The sequence below is a fragment of the Passer montanus genome, unplaced genomic scaffold (genome assembly GCF_014805655.1).
Source record: "Passer montanus isolate IOZ18808 unplaced genomic scaffold, ASM1480565v1 scaffold22, whole genome shotgun sequence".
NCBI classification, from domain to species: Eukaryota; Metazoa; Chordata; class Aves; order Passeriformes; family Passeridae; genus Passer; species Passer montanus.
The window spans coordinates 12,481,452-12,498,930 of NW_024366815.1; the positions used below are offsets into that span (position 1 = coordinate 12,481,452).

At 40.9% G+C, this 17,479-nt stretch overlaps 2 protein-coding genes across 3 annotated transcripts; both read left to right on the forward strand.

Moving 5' to 3' along the window:
- The first annotated feature begins 1,276 nt into the window (after positions 1–1,276).
- On the forward strand, positions 1,277–10,231 carry CENPH (centromere protein H). Of its 2 annotated transcripts, none has more exons than XM_039710023.1 (10): positions 1,277–1,337; positions 1,678–2,970; positions 3,067–3,122; positions 4,356–4,404; positions 4,782–4,856; positions 5,542–5,598; positions 6,428–6,515; positions 6,795–6,846; positions 7,993–8,153; positions 9,379–10,231. In XM_039710023.1, exons 2-10 carry the CDS (start codon positions 2,870–2,872, stop codon positions 9,460–9,462), a joined length of 723 nt encoding a protein of 240 aa, XP_039565957.1. In that variant the 5' UTR covers positions 1,277–1,337; positions 1,678–2,869; the 3' UTR covers positions 9,463–10,231. The 2 variants fall into 2 exon arrangements, with proteins under 2 accessions (XP_039565957.1, XP_039565958.1); XM_039710024.1 differs by having other exon boundaries at positions 6,452–6,515.
- A 109-nt stretch (positions 10,232–10,340) lies between these two features.
- MRPS36 (mitochondrial ribosomal protein S36) lies at positions 10,341–17,141 on the forward strand. The gene is made up of 4 exons (XM_039709938.1): positions 10,341–10,438; positions 11,615–11,678; positions 15,407–15,609; positions 16,866–17,141. The coding sequence occupies exons 1-4, from the start codon at positions 10,400–10,402 to the stop codon at positions 16,881–16,883; spliced, it is 324 nt and encodes a 107-aa protein (XP_039565872.1). The 5' UTR covers positions 10,341–10,399; the 3' UTR covers positions 16,884–17,141.
- Positions 17,142–17,479: the final 338 nt, after the last annotated feature.

The window sequence follows — 17,479 nt, forward strand, 5'->3', positions numbered from 1 at the left end:
AGACAGGAAGACGGCATGAGGATTAAGAGGAAGAAGTTGACAGTGACCAGAGAGAATCCTATGTTTGAATGGAATTTATGCATCATGTATGAGATGTATAAATATATAACAGGCGATTGGTTTTAAGGGTTAATCCTTTGTTAATGGGGGTCATTTCTTGGGCTTGTGTTGCCCAGAAAAAGGTACCCGGACGTCCGTATCTCTTTGTTTTTATTGTCTCATATTGTCCTAATCTCAATTGTTCAAATTTTATTACTCTAATTATATTACTATTTTTATAACCATTTTATTACTATTAAACTTTTAAAATTGTAAAAACGAGTGATTGGTGTTTTTCACAGCCGCCAACCCCAGAGTCCCAGCCTAAGTCCCAGTCCCAGCCTCTTTGTACTGTGTGCCACTTCCCCAGCACAGTGCTTGGATGCTGCTGTGGCAGAGCTGTGCCTTCCTCTGGTGCCCTGAAATAGGGGTCATGAGCCCCTGCAGTGCTCCACGCTGCAGGGTTGCAGCTTTGCCCACACTGGCTATGGAAGGAGGCGCTGTCAGCACTGATTTTCTGAATTTCCTTGTAGTCAGAGCATCAGACTCCAAACCCCATGGAAATACGTAAATGTCATCCAGCAGAAGACACATACCATGTCAGGCTTTTTTTAGTATCTTGCTTGAGTCTGAAGGCCCAGACATGGATGATAGTAACGACCCAAACCTGTGTAGCACTATGTGAAGGACATCTAGGACATCTACAATTATCTGAGACACCTGACACCTGAGGCATCTAACGACATTTGCAGTAAACTGTCCTTGCAGATGTGGCTTGCCTTGGAGCAAGGATTTGCTTTCACTGATGATTTCTCCAGAGTTATTAGTAAGCCTCCTTCAGCTTTAAAATACAGGATTGAACTTGGCTGGTAATATGAAGAGATGCTGGTTGTTAGACCAACCAACTACTAATACTAGTGCTGTGCTCTTTCTAGCCCATGTCTAGTGAGCAAGGAAGCTCTGCACCCTGTGGTCTACACCCATGGGTTATGTGTGTACCAAACTTCTGGATAAGGACAGGAGAAGAGGAAATGGCCACAAGCTGTGCTAGGGGAGGTTCAGGTTGGGCATGAAGAATTTCTTTACTGGAAGGGTAGTCAGATACTGGAATGGGCTGCCCAGGGAAGTGGGCAGGTCACTCTCCAGAAGTGTCAAGAAGTGACTGGAAGTGTCAGTTGACAAAGGGCTTTTTTTTTTTACCCTAGGCTAAAGCATGAATGCTGGTCAGTAACACCCTGCATGACTGGACATACCCTTAACAATACAGATGACCAACAAAGGACATTCGATTCTCAATTGTATGTACCACAAAAAGCTCTTGGCTATGAACAGTGAGTTGATGTATCAAAACTCCTTATTCCTCTCCCTGATTTGAACTCAAGGCTTTCTAACACCCCTGCAGGTGCTAATAGAGGTAACAGAGGATGTGTAGTTATTCTGTGCAAGTGTGTAGGAACATCCTGCCATATAACAAATCTTACAGTTGTTACTGTAAATTGAATCTGGAAAAGGCAATACTTAACTGTGGCAACTTGTTAAAATGGCTCAAAATTTTTGAGTACTGCAATTGAGCCTGGCTGAGACCTGTCTTCCACGTAGAAATGAGTTTTATTTATCTGTTCCTTTGACATGAGCCAGCCACGTGCAGGAGGCACCCAGAAGAAGCTTTGTCTCTGGGAGGACTTCACCTGGCAACACCTCACATGGAACAGGTAGTAGGAGACGCTGAACTCCCCAGAGGGACTTGTCCAATCGGATGGTGAAAGGTAGGACTGGGACAGTGGTCTCCTGCCAGCAGATGGGCTTTGGGAGGAGCCAAGGGCATAAAAAGTAACTGTGTCAGAATGGCCCGGGACTTTTTGAAACTTGCTCTTTACTCATGGGTTTTTGGATTGGGGCTTTTTTTGAGAGTCTGCTTTTGCATTTGAGGCTTGGTGATTAGAGGGGCTTTTTGAATCTTATATTTGTGCTTTGGCTCCAGCCTCCTGAGGTCTGCTTCTTGTCCTGGCCCTAGCCTGTTTTTGCCCCTTTTTTTTTTTTTTTAACTGAGTGAACTAGGTTGGAAAATACCTTTGAGATCAACTAGTGACCTGTGTCCTAACCTAGCACCTCCTCATCAACTAAACCATGGCACTGAGTGCCACATTCCAGGGACAGTGACTCCACCACCTTCTTGGCAGCCAATTCCAGTGCCCAATCACTCTTCCCGTGAAGAATTTTTTTTTTTCTGATATCTAATCTAAACTTTCCCTGGCACAGCTTAAGATTGTGTCCTCTAGTTCTGTCAATCCTTGCCTGGAGAAGAGACTGACTACCACCTGACAACAGCCAGGTAGTTGTAGAGAGTGATAAGGTCTCCCCTAAGCTTCCTTTTCCCGGGCTAAACAACCCCAGCTCCCTCAACTGTTCTTCATATGGCTTGTGTTCCAAGTCCTTCATCAATCACCCTTGTTGCCCTTGCCTGTGTTCAAAATCCCTCCTAAACTGAGGGGCCCAGAACTGGACACAGTACTACTCAAGGTGCAGATGTTCAGTTGTAATGTAAGTAAGCCTAGTTCTATGCAGCGGCTCTCTGCACTTAGTGTTTACTTTTTGCAGTCAATTTTTTACTTCCGTTGGTAGCTTGCACCTATTGCTTCTATCTCCACGCGAACGCTAGGTCAGAGGGAAAGAGTATTGCGCTTTACCTAGTGCTCTGCCAGTGTCATTTTCTTTTTTTCCCTTGCACGTTCGGGACCGCGGCCACTGAGGGCTGGGCTGCCCCGCCCCTGCTCTGCGCAGGCGCGGGGCGCGCGGGCCGCCGGGAGCCGCGCGGTTTGAAGGCACAGCCATGGCGGGAGTGACCCGGGATGCGGCCCCGGCTTCGGCCCCGGCGTGGTCCCAGGACAGCGACGGAGGCTTCGGCGAGGTGGATATCCGCACTCTGCTCCGGTTAGTGCCGGCGGGACGGGACGGGACGGCGAGCAGTCCGGGGTGGGATGAAGGGTTACGCAGCCTCTGACCGTTGTCGCTTTACTCCCGCCGCAGCCTGAAGGACCGAATGAAGGAGCAGCTCATAGAGTACAACACGGCTGTTCTTGCCAGTAAGTATATCCCTCCTCTTAGTGGGATGTTGCACTAACAAAGAATGGGATGTGGCATTTATATTTTTATATATAAATATATGTTTACATAGTTTTGGAATATTTTCTTTAATTATTTATCAAAAGTACTCCTTACGATAATGATGGGTTGTTTTTTTTTCTGGCTGAACATTTTTAATACATTTTCTAGGCAGCTTTTGAGACATATTTGAATGTTTACAAAGATGCCATATAGCTGCTGCCCACTACCCTTTCCTTCCTTTTCTGGGTTTGACCTTTAGGCTCCTCTGACACGTAGTGATGGTTTTCAGAAATCTGGTCACTGGGCTGAAGTCTTGCCAAAAGTTTGCCAAAGTGTTTGGCAGCAATATTGATTTAAGGTGTTTCCATTACCTGTAGAGTCACAAGATGATTTCGGTTGGAAGAGGCATTAAACACATCCCCCACCATGCACAGCCACTTCCACTAGACCGTCAGAGCCCTATTCAACCTGACAACCTGATCTTGAACACTCCCAGGGATGAGGCATCCACAGCTTCTCTGGGCAATCTCTCTACCAGTGCCTCATCACCCCACAGTATATCTAATCTAAACCTACCCACTTTCAAACACAAACTGTCCCCCCTTGTCCTGTTACTACATACCCTAGTAAAAAGTTCTTCTCCAGCTCTCTTGTGATCGCCATTCAGGGACTGGAAGGACTCAGCAAGGTCATCATGCAACCTTCTCTAAGCTGAACAGCCACTCCCTCAGCCTTTTCCTCATAGGAAAAGTGCTCCAGCCCTCTGATCATCTTCAGTGCCTTCTTCTGGACCTTCTGTAACATATCCATGTCCTCCTTATGTTGGGAATCCTAGGCCTGGATGCAGCACACCAGGTGGGGGTCTTCCAAGAGCTGAGTAGAGGGGCAGAATCACCTCTCTTGACCAGCTGGCCACATTTCTGATACAGCCCCAGGTGCAGTTGGGAGCATGCTCTTCCAGTGAACTATCTAGTGACATATGTAGAGCAATGTCTTGAACCAGCTCTAGCGCATCTAAAAAATGCTAAATTAATTATTTCTCTGATACAACTGATTGGTAGTGTAGCCTCATTAACAGTAAAAGATAATAAAGCTTTGAGGTAGAAGTAAGAAATAACTTGTTCACACAAAAAAATGCTAATCCTTTATGCTGTATGGATTGTACTTAAAAGTCTCTGTTGTACTTGTTTTGACAATGTTCTCTTTTGCAGGTCAGGAAAATTTCCTTGATCAAGGAATTGAAGAAAACTTTATCCAGAGGTATGGCACTGGATAACTTCAAAATTCTCTTCTAGTTATTTCTTCTTAGTGAATTTCTGGATTTACAATCAGTACTTCAGAGAAGATTGGTGAAAATAATGGAAACTAAGAGGAAATGTGGGGAAGAAATGCTTTATTAATTTTCCCAATGTACTTCTGTATCTGATGTGGCTTTTAAATTTGCAGTCCTTTACATGATGTCTAGAATTCACTAATATAGTTCCACATGCTAAATTACTCCTGGCCCTAATGATTTGTGACTCACATGAAAAATTCTTACATTAGATATGGAGAAAGCAAGTTAAAATGTGACACTGCTTTTAATCTCTGTTGTCTTCACGCTCAGTTTTTTTGTCTTATTGCTTTTTGTCTTTCAGTGCCACACGGGATTTGGAAAGAGATCTAGAAGAAGCCAAAGTGTCTTTCCAGAACAAGACATTGGCCTTGCAAAGGTAGAATTTTCTTCACCCTTTATTTGGAGCTTTTCTCTCTGTGTGTGCATACATAGATGCATATATACATAGGTCTGATTAAACCAGGAGTTTAAAGGGATATGGGAAATTGGGGAGGATTTTAAGTACTATTGAACAATAGGAATGCAGATGGATATGCTGTACAAAACAAAACAAAAAAAAGCCCACCAAAACAAAAAACTTACAGGCTGAAATGTGTACATCCATAAGTTCCTGTACAGTTGGTAAAGAGTGACTGTACAATCAGTGAGCATATTTCTTGGCAGTAGTTTCCAAATGCCTATGAAAAGAGGGAAGTTGATAATGTTAGACACCTCATGTGTTTCATGGCTGTTTATTTGAATTCACACCTTTGCCCAGCTTCCTTTCTTCAGACTCTGGGATTAATGGTGTCCAAACATGTTGGTCAAGAGAAAAAGGAGTTGTCATTCTCTCAAATAATCATTGATACGTCTTTCCTGTCTTGAGAGTTAAACCCCAGTATTTAGGAAGTGTGGTATTTAAAAGGTACTGAGTGTTTTGTTTATATAATTCCAATGTGAAAGTGCAATCCTGGAAATTATGTTCTTATATTACTTATTTAAATCTGCTTCTCTCTGTTTCCTGCTTCTCTTAGTTTCTTATGAGTTCTCATTAGTCATATGCTATTTCTTGCAATATGCAGGATCCAAATTATGGATGCCCTAAGAAACAAATTGAAACAAGAGGATGAGGACTCACGGTAAGGTGTTCTTGGGAGTCAGACAGTTAGAAAGCAATGGACTTTGCACAGTTTACTGTGACACATTTCTAGGTTATTTCATTTTACCGCTCGTAAAAGCAAGCTTCCTTTTTCTAGATTTGGCAGAATGATAAACTGTCTATCTCCTGGCTAGAATCAGCATGATCAGACTTAATACACCCATGGTAGATTTGCACTTGGGTTCTGAATTTACTTACCTTTGATTACAGAGAACTCTTGATTCACTAGTGAGAACTGCTTGTAGCCAAGAGAACATTTTCTTTAGTGCCTGAATTACCTGCATATATCGTTGAGCACATTACAGGCTTGTAACAGGACCTTGCCTCTGCTTTGCTGCCTTTATTAGTTAACTATGTGGGAGCAAAATGTCTTTGAAATAGAACTGAAAGCTTAAGCATTTTTAAAAGCAGCTTTTCGTTGCCAGCACATTATTAACAGGTGGATGCATATGAAGTGTAATATGAGAATTTAATTTCTGTCAAAAATGCAGCTAAGAGATTGCATCTCCTTGATTTAGGAGCTTTAATTCATAGCCATTTCCAGATGGCTGGGCTTTCTTGATGCTGTCCAAACTCTCTGATGTAAAATGTTGGACAGACTTAAATGAAATGTTAGGGAAATTGAGAGGGGAGTAACGGAACTCTTTGGCCTCTACAGTGACACTGAGTATATTAACTGATATTGTAAGTGCAAAAAGAAGTGACACATATTACTAGTTTGCTGTTAGGAGAAATCAGAAATTCTTTATTTAAACTAAATAAAGTTGATTAAAATATTTATGATATTGACTCATATTAATGGTCTTAAGGTATGCAACTGTTTCCTTCCTTAGTCTGATCATGGAAACAATGAAACACATAGTATTGCTCAGCCGGACAATAATTGACTACCAGCAGGTAAGTAAGTGGCAGACGTAGCTTCTATTACTGTTGCACAGGTCAACCAACCTCAGCATGGGCAGGAGTGCACTTTGAAAGCAACATGACTGCCCAAGTTATTCAAAGCTAAATATGTGGTGACATGGGTGCAGTTCCTACTGCTGTCAAAATTAAGGATTACTTAAAGTGGTCATGTAAGTAAGTCTTTAGAGTTGCCCTTAGCTGTTTTTGTGGATTGAATTAGCATCAGTATTATTGAAGACTAGAGTCTGGAAAATACTTTATTTTTCCTTTCAGCAAGTATGTCAGAAGGAACAGCAGCTGATTGACATTAAAAGGAAAAGACTCTGTAAGTGTGTTACCTGTATTGACTTTGGTTTGTATTTTAATGTAGAGTTCATATAGTTCATATGTTACAGTTATTCTTGTAGCAATATTAATTTACATGGGAAGTAACAAAACTCAACAGTTATAAAACTTGTTAAAAGAGAAATTTAACATCTCTCTACTGTTGAGATGGTGTGTTCCCTACTTGTGAGACTGACACATTAGAATGAGAGATGCAAAACAACACTCAAAAGCAATGTGGAAGCATTTTATTATTTCATGTAATCTCCTCAGAAAGTTACACATTGTTTAGTTATTTTAATCAGCCCTACAGCACCTAAAAGATACTTTTTTGTCCTACTGCACATTTATGAGGTATTTGCAGAATAGAGAGGGAATTTACTTAGAAAGAAGTGTAAATATATTGGGTTTCACTAGATTTGTTAGAGTGGGTCAAATTTAGATGTGACATCAATATTTAGAACTTCATATGGTAAATGTGTTCTTTAAATGCTCTTTCTTTCGTGACCAGGTTTGCCACCAATTTTAACAGCTATTGTTTGTTTCACACGTAGGGATGTTGACAGTAATGAACAAACACAGTGAAATAACTGTTCACATTGGAAAAATGAACATACTGATATTCAAATTAAGGAAGGAATTCTCTGCCAGCATTCTTTCAACATATGAACTGCCCCTAAACACTTAGTCTAGTTTTTAACCTGGTTTCCTATAAAAATAGTAATATTTGCTGGTCATGTTCATGTGCTCCTTGTATGACTTCGGAATTTGGTTTCAGTGAAATCTGAAAAAGGAGTAAGGGGCTTTAAAAAGTATAAAAAAGACCTATAAAAGTTGTGACACTCAAAAACAGGGGATGGGACAGAGATGCAAATTAGTCCCTGTGTGAGGAAAATGCAGGCAGCATACAATGTACTTTCTGTTTTGCTGTTAGCCAGGGAACCAATTGAAGTAGTTTGATACCAAGTAGCCACAGGATGTGTTGCTTCTTTCATAAAAGAAATACATTGAGGAATATTGGAGGGAATGAGTGTGAAATAAGGATTTATGCACTGGAAGTGCTTTAAGTGGCTGTAAGAAAAAGAGTATCTTCCGTTCTACTCTACACCTAACTACTTAATGCTTAATTTTCCTAATAATGTAACAGCACTAAAAAAAAATGGAGGACAGAAACTACAGCAAATTCATACCATGATGAAAAAGCCAAAGGAGGAACAAGCAAGAGTGAATGTAACTGAAAAAGAGAAGATGCTTGCTAAATTAGAAAAAGAAAGACAGATGACTACAATTATTCAAAATGTGTTCCAGGTAATGTTGTGTGGCTTTTAGAACCAAGTTAACAATTTTTGATTACACTCAAGATAATATACTGTATGGCAAATATAACTTAACAACACAAAATTGTTTTCTAAAACTTTTAAGTTTAACAGTGGAGTAACTGTGTATTGAAGGAAGAATTCTACTGCTTTAATGGCTAAGAGAATGAAATTGTCACAAGCCTTTTCACTTTTTTTTTTGCAGAGTTTAGAGATAGTCTATCAATCCATCTTTGTTTCCTTAAAGGGACAAAAATAACACATCTTTCTTGAAGAACGTCTGTCACAGTAATGGCTGTATTTCCTTCTACTTTGAGTCTCCTCTACACTCTACCAAATCAGTTTCCTCATGTCATGGTTAGAAAAAATAAATAGATATTAATCCCATGTTTCCAGGGAGTATCTGCCCCTTCTGGCCTTCTCTGTTTGTGTCACCTCCTACAGTCCTGTGAAAGCCTTGGCCTGGCCACGGCCAGCCTCCAAATTCTTTCAGCAGTGTAGACTTTGCCGTTTTGGTTGTCCATGTGTTGGGCTGCTAACTAGACTGTATACATGCAGCAGCTCACAGGCCACCTGCCAAGTGAGGGGAAAAATGTCATGATTTGGGTTAGGGTGGAAGGGTCTCGGGCTGCATAGGAATGTCAAGGACAAAAAGAGCGTTCTGACTTTTTGCTCTGCGTGCTACGGCTGCTACTATTTTGCATTGATAATGTCATTACATCTCAAATTGAGAATGATAAATTTAACACTGTACTGGGATTTAGATTAGAATCTAAAACTATCTCTTGGTTTTGTATTCCTGACATTTTCTGAACCTTAAGTGCAGCAAATGCTCTTTGGTTAAATTTAAATTCCCCTTTTCAATCCAGAATGGCAGGGTGAGAATCTTAACTGTGTTATTTTTTGTTTGAGGCAAACTTTATTTCATATTGTTAAAAACGTTCTCTGGTTTCTGTGTTTAACATAGAGGTAGTATGCAAGGCTCTCTAGGAAATAAAAAAGCACGGATTTGGGTTTTTTTTGCCTATGTATCATCAATAGGATCTAAACCAATACTTCCCTTTCTCCTTTTTCCCTCCATCCTGCCTACTTCAAACACTTGTGAATTTCAAGTGCTTTCAAATTGAAATTAAAAAGCAGACTTTCTTTGAGATATTTTACTAGGAATTGTCCTTTACAAGGGCTTGTTTTAACCTGTAAATCTTTCTCATTTATAGAACATCATTATTGGAAGCAGAGTTAACTGGGCAGAAGATCCATCTTTAAAGGCAATTGTTCTACGGCTTGAAAAAAATGTGTAACTTCAGTGAGTCCGGAGACGTGGTGTTTATTTGCTACAGTGTTTATTTTCTTCAGTGCATTTTAACTAAACTTGATAGATTATATTTATCTCAAAAACAAACTTAAAGAATTTAAAAATTTTACCTTTCTGGAAGATGTTGTTCTCTCCAGAGAATTAGAATGTGTCAAAGCAGACAGTAGAGCTGGTTAAATTACCTGAAGACTCGCTTCTCAAGCTGTCCTGTCTGAAGCACTTATTTTCCTCTGAAAGGCAGCAAGAACACAAGACAAGTTTCAAGGTTTCATGTAGAAGCAGACTTAAACTGAGGATTTGCTGTACCCCTTTCCTGGGGACCAGCAGGCCATAGAGCTCAAGCAGGATGCACGACCCTGCTCAGTCCCAGTAAAAAGCTCAATCAGGAAAATTTATTAATAAGTCTGGAGTTGGGATTATTTTTTGTTTTTAAGGCATTATGTATCATTTTAAACACCAGAAACTTTATGCTTTCCTTAGCAGTTACTCTCACTATGAGATGACTTCATACTGTCAGCTGTGCAGCTAAGCAGTATTTTAATTCCACGTCTTCATTAGCATTTGCGCTTTTTTTAGTTGGTGTTGTTTGATGTTTGATGTTTGAAGGAAATCGACTCTTGGGTTGACTACACACTTTAGGAGTGTGTAGTGTCCCTGTTATCTTGGTGTCTAACTTCATTTTTAACTTGGTGAGTGATCACTAGCTATTTTTTGAAGGTGGATGCCTTAATCTAATAATAAAAATAAAACGCTGATTTTCCTGAAAATGCTGTACTCGGTCTTTAGTGTTTTTAACTCGCGGTAGAGCAGCTTGCCTAGCAGGCCCCGGCCCCGCTCCGCGCCCGCCCACAGGCGCAGGCCCCGCCCACGGCCGCCGTTCGTGGCTGTGGGCGTGGCCCCGAGCTGCCCTCTGGCTCCTCACCATGGGCAGCAAGATGGCGGCCGCTACCAGGGCGGTGCAGGTAAGGGCGGCCTCGGGACGGCGGTGTCTAAGACAGCCAGAGCCCTGGCACGGGCGGCGAGCCTCGCTTCTGCTGCCGCCGCCGAGCGGCAGGTTTGAGGCGGGCGCGGCTTGAGGACGTGCCGGCGGGGCGGCCGATGTCCTTGGGGAGAGCTGTGCAGTGGCGCGCACACGCTGTCGCAGGTGCTGTGATAGCAGCGCGTGCGGAGCTGGCTGGCAGCTCCTTCCTAAGATGGGCCTCTCCAAGGTGAAAGTGCTTTGAACGGGCAGAGCACAGCTCGCGATTCCGTGTGCAGAAGCGCTGTGGAACCACGGCATGGTTTGGATCGGAAGGGACCTTAAAGGTCACCTCGCTGCAGCACTCCCCGCCGTGGGCAGGGACACCTTCATTAGAGCAGGTTCTTCAGAGCGCCGTCCAACCTCGTCTTAGGCGCTTCCAGGGATGGGACAGCCACAGATGCTCTGGGCAACTTGTGCCAGTGCTTCACCAGGCTCAAAATAAAGAATTTCTATCTAATCTTCCTAGTCTTTCTAATCCAAACCTGCCCTTTGGGTTGTAAGGTCTCCCCAGAGCATTCTTCAGGCTGAACAACTCCAGTTCCCTCAGCCTGTCCTCACAGGAGAGGTGCTCCAGCCCTCAGAACATCTTAATGACCCTGCTGTGGACCCACTCCAGCATGTCCATGTTTTTTTGTTTTTGTTGGGTTTTTTTGGTGTTTTGTTTTGGTTTTGTTTTTTGGGGGTTTTTTTGGGGTTGTTTTGGTTTGGTTTTTTGTGGGTTTTTTTTGGGTTTGTTTTGTTTTGTTTTTTTGTGGGTTTTTTTTTTTTTTTCTTCTTTGGGGACCCCAGTGCTGGACATAGCACGCTGGGTGGGTTCTTACCAGAGCAGATTGCATTGTGATTGCATTTATGCAGTGGCAGTGGCTGTTTCTGCACACACACACTGAGGAGAAAAGGAAGACAAAGTCTGTACCTGCTCTGGACCTCAGGGTGCAGGACTACTTCTTAAAGTAAACTTCTTCCTAGGGTAAACTTAAGACTTCAAGAAGCAGTAAGTGTATCAGAGTAGTGGTGCAGAAAGCAGCTGTGTAGAGTGGTTGTTTGATACATTGTGCATTCTGTTTTATTATTCACTGTAACCTGTGTCTGTTTCTCCCACTACCTGGTCTCCTTCTAGGTAGTCAAGCCACATACTCCATTAATAAAGTTCCCAGACAGAAAAAGTGGTCCCAGACCTAAAAGTAAGTATTTTGGGTATGGATACAGCTTGCGCACATTTCTTTACATGGACTGTTCTATTTAAGAACCAGGACCCAATTTCTCTCAGCTATACAGCTGAACTGAGTTGGAATGAGGTTTTTGAAACATGCTTGGTTTAGTTTGAAGGCAACTCTGGAACTTCCCCCACAACTTCTTTTCTGTGCAGCTGTGTGTAGACACATAATGCATGCAGATCTTTATTTTTTTTTCTCAAGAAAGATTCACAAGGATTTCCAGTGTTTGCTTTCTACTTTATATAAAGTCACACTTTCCCAAATACTAATATTTACTGAAATTGCTGTGCCAAAGTCACTTTGAAGCAGCTGTAGTTATTCAGTGATATTTGCGTAAATGATGTTGCATTTTCCTCATTTTTAATTAGTTGAAGCGTGTGATGTATTTTCTGCTGTATTTTCAAAACATTATTGTAGCTGGGAGATCCAGCCCTCTGTACATTTTAAGAAGTATTTTCTTGTGTACTAACTAATGCTGAGGGAAAAAATATTTCATTGCAATATTTGATATTAACTTATACCCACACTGATATTTATGGTATTCCCAATACTATTATAATTAAAAATGGACTTATATTAGCAATACGTTGATTTAGACGTCCTTTTGGGTCAAAAAGCATGTGAAAAAAAAAGTAGGAGTTGTCTTTAAAAGCTCTGTTATGTTATTCTCACTTCTTTTGATATTATACTGTGCCTAGTTATTTGTCACAGCATTATCAAGCCCACAGTTTAGCTTTAATTGAGTTTAACATTTGAAATCCTCCACAGTGCATATAAATGTCTCTACTAACTTGTCTGTGAGCTCTAAAGGAACTATTTTCTGCAATAATTTTCTGTAAAAATTTTCTGTACATTTTGCACAGTTCAGCCAAATGCAGCACTTCTCATGCCAGTGAACTATTTTCCCAAAAGCTTGAAAATGTGTTTCTGACCTCTTGTTTATCTCTGTGTCAGAAGATTCTTGTGACTATATCTTTTAAGTATGTTAGACTTTTCTACCTTCATCAGGATCTGTTATCTTGTTGGTAAACTGCAACCTAATTTGTCTTGCTTGAATGCTGTATCAAAATCTGCATTTAATGATACCAGATTGTTGCTCCTACATAGCTAAATGGCTCCTCAGAACAACTAGGGATGTGAAAGGCCAGCCAAATTCTAGTGGGCCTAATACTACTGCAACATTATGGTCTCAAACAGGGAAGAGAGATGTAGTAGAGACTGTAATAGAACTAAACCAGCAACAGTAAAATTCTGATTACTGCATTTCTGGTGTTTTTAATTTGCTAATGAGTCTACTCCAACTACACCTCAGACTGAAACATACAGTAGAGGAAAATCCTTGACAAATCTCTAGACTTTTGTGGTGGGTCAAACAAACTTGGAGAATTTTTTTTTCAGTTTCAGGGTTTTTTCTTCTTTTTTCTTGTTTTGTTTGGGTTTTTTTTTTCTTTTTTTTTCTTGTATGTAAAGTGTATTATTTCTTGAAACAAAAATACTTTGCCCCCTGTTCACAATAAACATGCTGCTTCTGATGAGCTCACTTCTGCCTTGCTCTGTTTGGGATCTTCCATTATTTCTGAACCACCTTGGGACTTTCAGACCCAGTCTTATAACTGACAGCTTCTTAATATGTCTCTCAGTGGTAGCTTCATCAAGGTGCTGCTGTTTGTCCCAATCCTGCAACTGCATCAGACTCATTAAAGCTAAAACTGGCTCCCTCTCCTTTGTGGTCATTAGTCTTGCTGGAGCCAGGAAGGGCGAGGCAGGCAAAACTGTGGTGGTGTAGCTGCTCACATGCTTTCGTACATGCTGCTTATTTTATAGTTATATAGAGATTCTTCCAGCTGTTAAATGTTGCACTTGTCTTGGTCATTTTTCTGGAGCACTGGGAAGGATGTCTGTGGAAGCATTCAGCTTTGTGGGGTGTTATACCTTACATATCACAGAAGGTGATCTTCCATCACTAGGCTGGAAGAGGCCTTCAAGATTATGGAGTCCAACCCATGCCTTAACACCTCACCTAGACCATGGCACCAAATGCTACATCCAGTCTTTTTATAAACACATCCAGGAATGGTGAGTCCACCACCTCCCCAGGCAGACCGTTCCAGTACTTTATCACTCCTTACTTAAAAAACTTTTTCCTAATATCCAACCAATATTTCTTGGTGCAGCTTAAGGCTGTCCTCTGGTTCTGTCAGTTTCTGTCTGCTGAAAGAGACAAACCCCCACCTGACCACAGCCCCCTTTCAGGAAGTTGTAGAGAGTGATAAAGTCACCTCTGAGTCTCCTTTTCTCCAGGCTAAACACCCCCAGCTCCCTCAGTCATTCCTCACAGGGTTTGTGTTCCCAGCCCCTCTCCAGCCTCACTGCCTCCTCTGGACGTGCTCCAGTGTCTCAAGGTCCTTCCCAAACTGAGGGGCCAGAGCTGGACACAGCACTCAAGGTGCTGCCTCACCAGTGCCGAGGACAGGGGAAGGGTGACCTCCCTGCTCCTGCTGGCCACACTGTTCCTGACACAACCCAGGATGCCTTTGGCCTTCTTGGCCACCAGGGCACACTGCTGGCTCATGTTCAGCCGCTGTCAGCAGCACCCCAGGTCCCTTTCTGCCTGGGCACTGTCCAGCCACACTGTCCCCAGCCTGTAGCGGAGACCAGGTTGATCAAACGTGACCTACCCCTCCTAAACTCATGCTGGCTGGGTCTGAGAGGTCAGGCTAATCTATAGGCCTACAATTACCAGCATCCTCCTTCGTATTCTTTTTATGAATGGGTGTCACATTGGCCAGCTTCCAGTCCTCTGGAACCTCACCAATGAGCCAGGACTGTTGGCAAATGATGGAGAGCGGCTTTGCAAGCTACCCCTGGGATGGATCCCCTCCCATATACAGGACTGAGTCCTGAAATTAACACATTGCTATAATTTCTGTCCTGCCTAATGGGGCAATTGCATATTTCTATTGTAAAATCAGTTATGGTGGGAGAGACCTAAGTTTTGGAATGTTGACTGTGACATTGCCCTTTTGTCATCTCTGCTATCTGCACAATCAAGGCAGCTTCTCTGACGTGAATTCCTGAAGCTTAGCTCCTGATCCTCACCTGTGAAGAACTTCATGCACTCCTCAGTCTTTACATTTCATTGACATTAATTGCTGATGCCTGAGACTTGGTGGTCATTCTGTACATCATTAATAAAATGTGATAGGGTGCCATTTTGTAATAATACAAATGAGTACAGCACTGCAATGCATGTTGCAGCCTGTTGTGGTTGTGAGTCTTATTTTTCTGTAGGCCTCTAGATCTTTTTCACTTGTCTGTCTTTTCAGTTGCAGTAAACGAAAAGCTCTCAGTTATCTTTCTACATAATTGCCCACACACAAGCATGTATATAACTTTATGGTTTTTCTCCAAGTACAGCTTCCCAGTGAAAAAGCCATTGTTAGGGTGTATGCTGATATATCTTTTGTTTCCACATCAGTGTTTCTGCCATTCAAACTACTGTCAGAATTTTTAGATTCTGCACTTGATACATTTAACAACAATAAAAGCAGGTTGTGAGAAGTGGAGTAATTTAATTATTTTAGGTATTTCTTGTAATGAATAAGATTTTCAAGCAATGGTAGATTTTATTGGCTGCTTATTAATTTTACAGTCTAGGAATATTTCTGTAAATGGTTTTGAAATCTGGGTTTCAGTACAGGAATCTCTACAAGCAAGTATGCCATCTCTCCTTGCTTCAAAAGCACAGGAATCTGTAGGAGGCATATCACCGACCTTTCAAAATATTTCACCTGTTAGTAGAGTACAAGGCACACCAGACACTTCTGAATTAACAAGAACTTTACCTCAGAAATACAGAAGGAAACAAATGTCAGATGAAGAGATTGAATATATTCAAGTAAGTTGTTGTTTTTTGGTTTTTTTTTTTTCCTTTAGCTAATTTCTACATCTTCTGGTATGGTATTACATAGTAATTCTTTATAAGAGTGTGCTCTGGCCTTTCATGATTTTCATATGCAATACGCAATGTACCAGTTCTTAATATGGAAGGTACCCAAATCTTACTGTATAGTAGCTCGTGGTACCACTGAGTAGAGAGATTGGACTTAGAACAGAGACAAGCAGGCAGGTTGGTGATAGTCACAGTCTGCATTAATTGCCACCACTACCTGTTTTATAACAGCTGTTTAATGTATAATTTGACTGTGCTGGGCAGGATCACAGAAGTCTGTTCTTAGACCAGAAAAGGCTATTACCAGGTGATCAAAGTACAAATATTTCTCAAATTGGTTTTATAAGTTATTTATTAGTAAATTAGCTCTTGTATTTCTAGTAGTGGAAACATTTTATTAAACTTGATATATATATATTTTCTGCAATACTTGTAAATATGACATTGTACATGAAAGGCAAGAAAAACCTGCTTCTATTCTGTAACAATTCTAAGTTGTAAAAACTGATGGTTGAAAAGGCACAATGCACAAAATGCGAGGAATTTGTGAGTTTGAAATGAAAAGATGCTTGCAGCTTTGCAGCTTTGTTAAATGATAAGGACATATATAGCATAACTACGTTAGTAGAGCAAATCTAGAAATCTTCATATATGCAAGTAGGCTGCATCTATATAGTAGAAATAAAATCAGTTATTTCCCATAGTAATACACCTCTTGACTTTTTGCATGTTTGTTTAACAGTGAGGTAAGTTATAAAATAGTTTTATTAGCAAAATAATGAACTGAATACCTTTCTGATTTCTCATGAAGATTGTAATGACTCTGCTTGCCTTTGTTTTTACTTTGCATTTTGGAATGTAGGCAGTGAAAGTTATTTTAAAACTTGTGTCTGTTAGCATTGTGTCTGTTGGACATTTTGAAGGTTAAGAGTCAGGTTTCTTCAGAGAAAGAGACATGGAAGCAGCTGTAACTGTAGGTACATGTGTTGATTTTTGTGTACTTTCCATTGAAAAAAATGTAACCATGACTGGTGGATACTGACATTTGGCATGCTATCTGTTCTTATAGAAAAGTCAATATTTAAATCAGACACTAAAACTAGAATTGTGTCTCTTAGTCTATAACAGTGTAAAAGAGAATTTGATCTCAGTTTTAAGTTCTATTCGTGCAATATATTTAACTGTATGCTTTTCTTTTACAGCGTGGAGGTCCAGAATAAATGTAGAAGATAGTTTCTTGGCCACTGTTGAAGAATGAGGTATTATATTCACAATAAAGGCGTTAAATTAAAATGCCTTAATGTTAAAAATTATTGTATACTAAGAGCTTTAATAAAATCCCATATGATGGCTGAGAAGATTGACACAACACACAAGATACTGATTTGTTTGTGACTGAGAAGGATTTTATGTTGATGGCTAATAGCAACTGAATATATATGATGTCTGCACCATTAAAATATTTTTCTAATTAGCCATTTGAAAAGTCAACAATCTAAGAGAGTCATTTACTTTTCTACTGGTTGAGATCACAAAGTCACAGAATGGATCAGGTTGGAAGGAACCACAGTGGGTCATTTTTTCTGACCACCTTGCTCAAGCAGGGTCATCCCAGAGCACATGGCACAGGCTTGTGTTCAGATGGTGCTTGAATATTTCCTGTGAGGGAGACTCCACAACCTCTCTGAGTAATCTGTTCCAATGCACTGTCATCCACACAGTAAAGAAGTTCTTCCTCATATCCAGGCAGAACTTCCTGGGCATCAACATCTGCCCATTGCCTCTTGTTGTACTGTTTGGTGCCACTAGGAAGAGC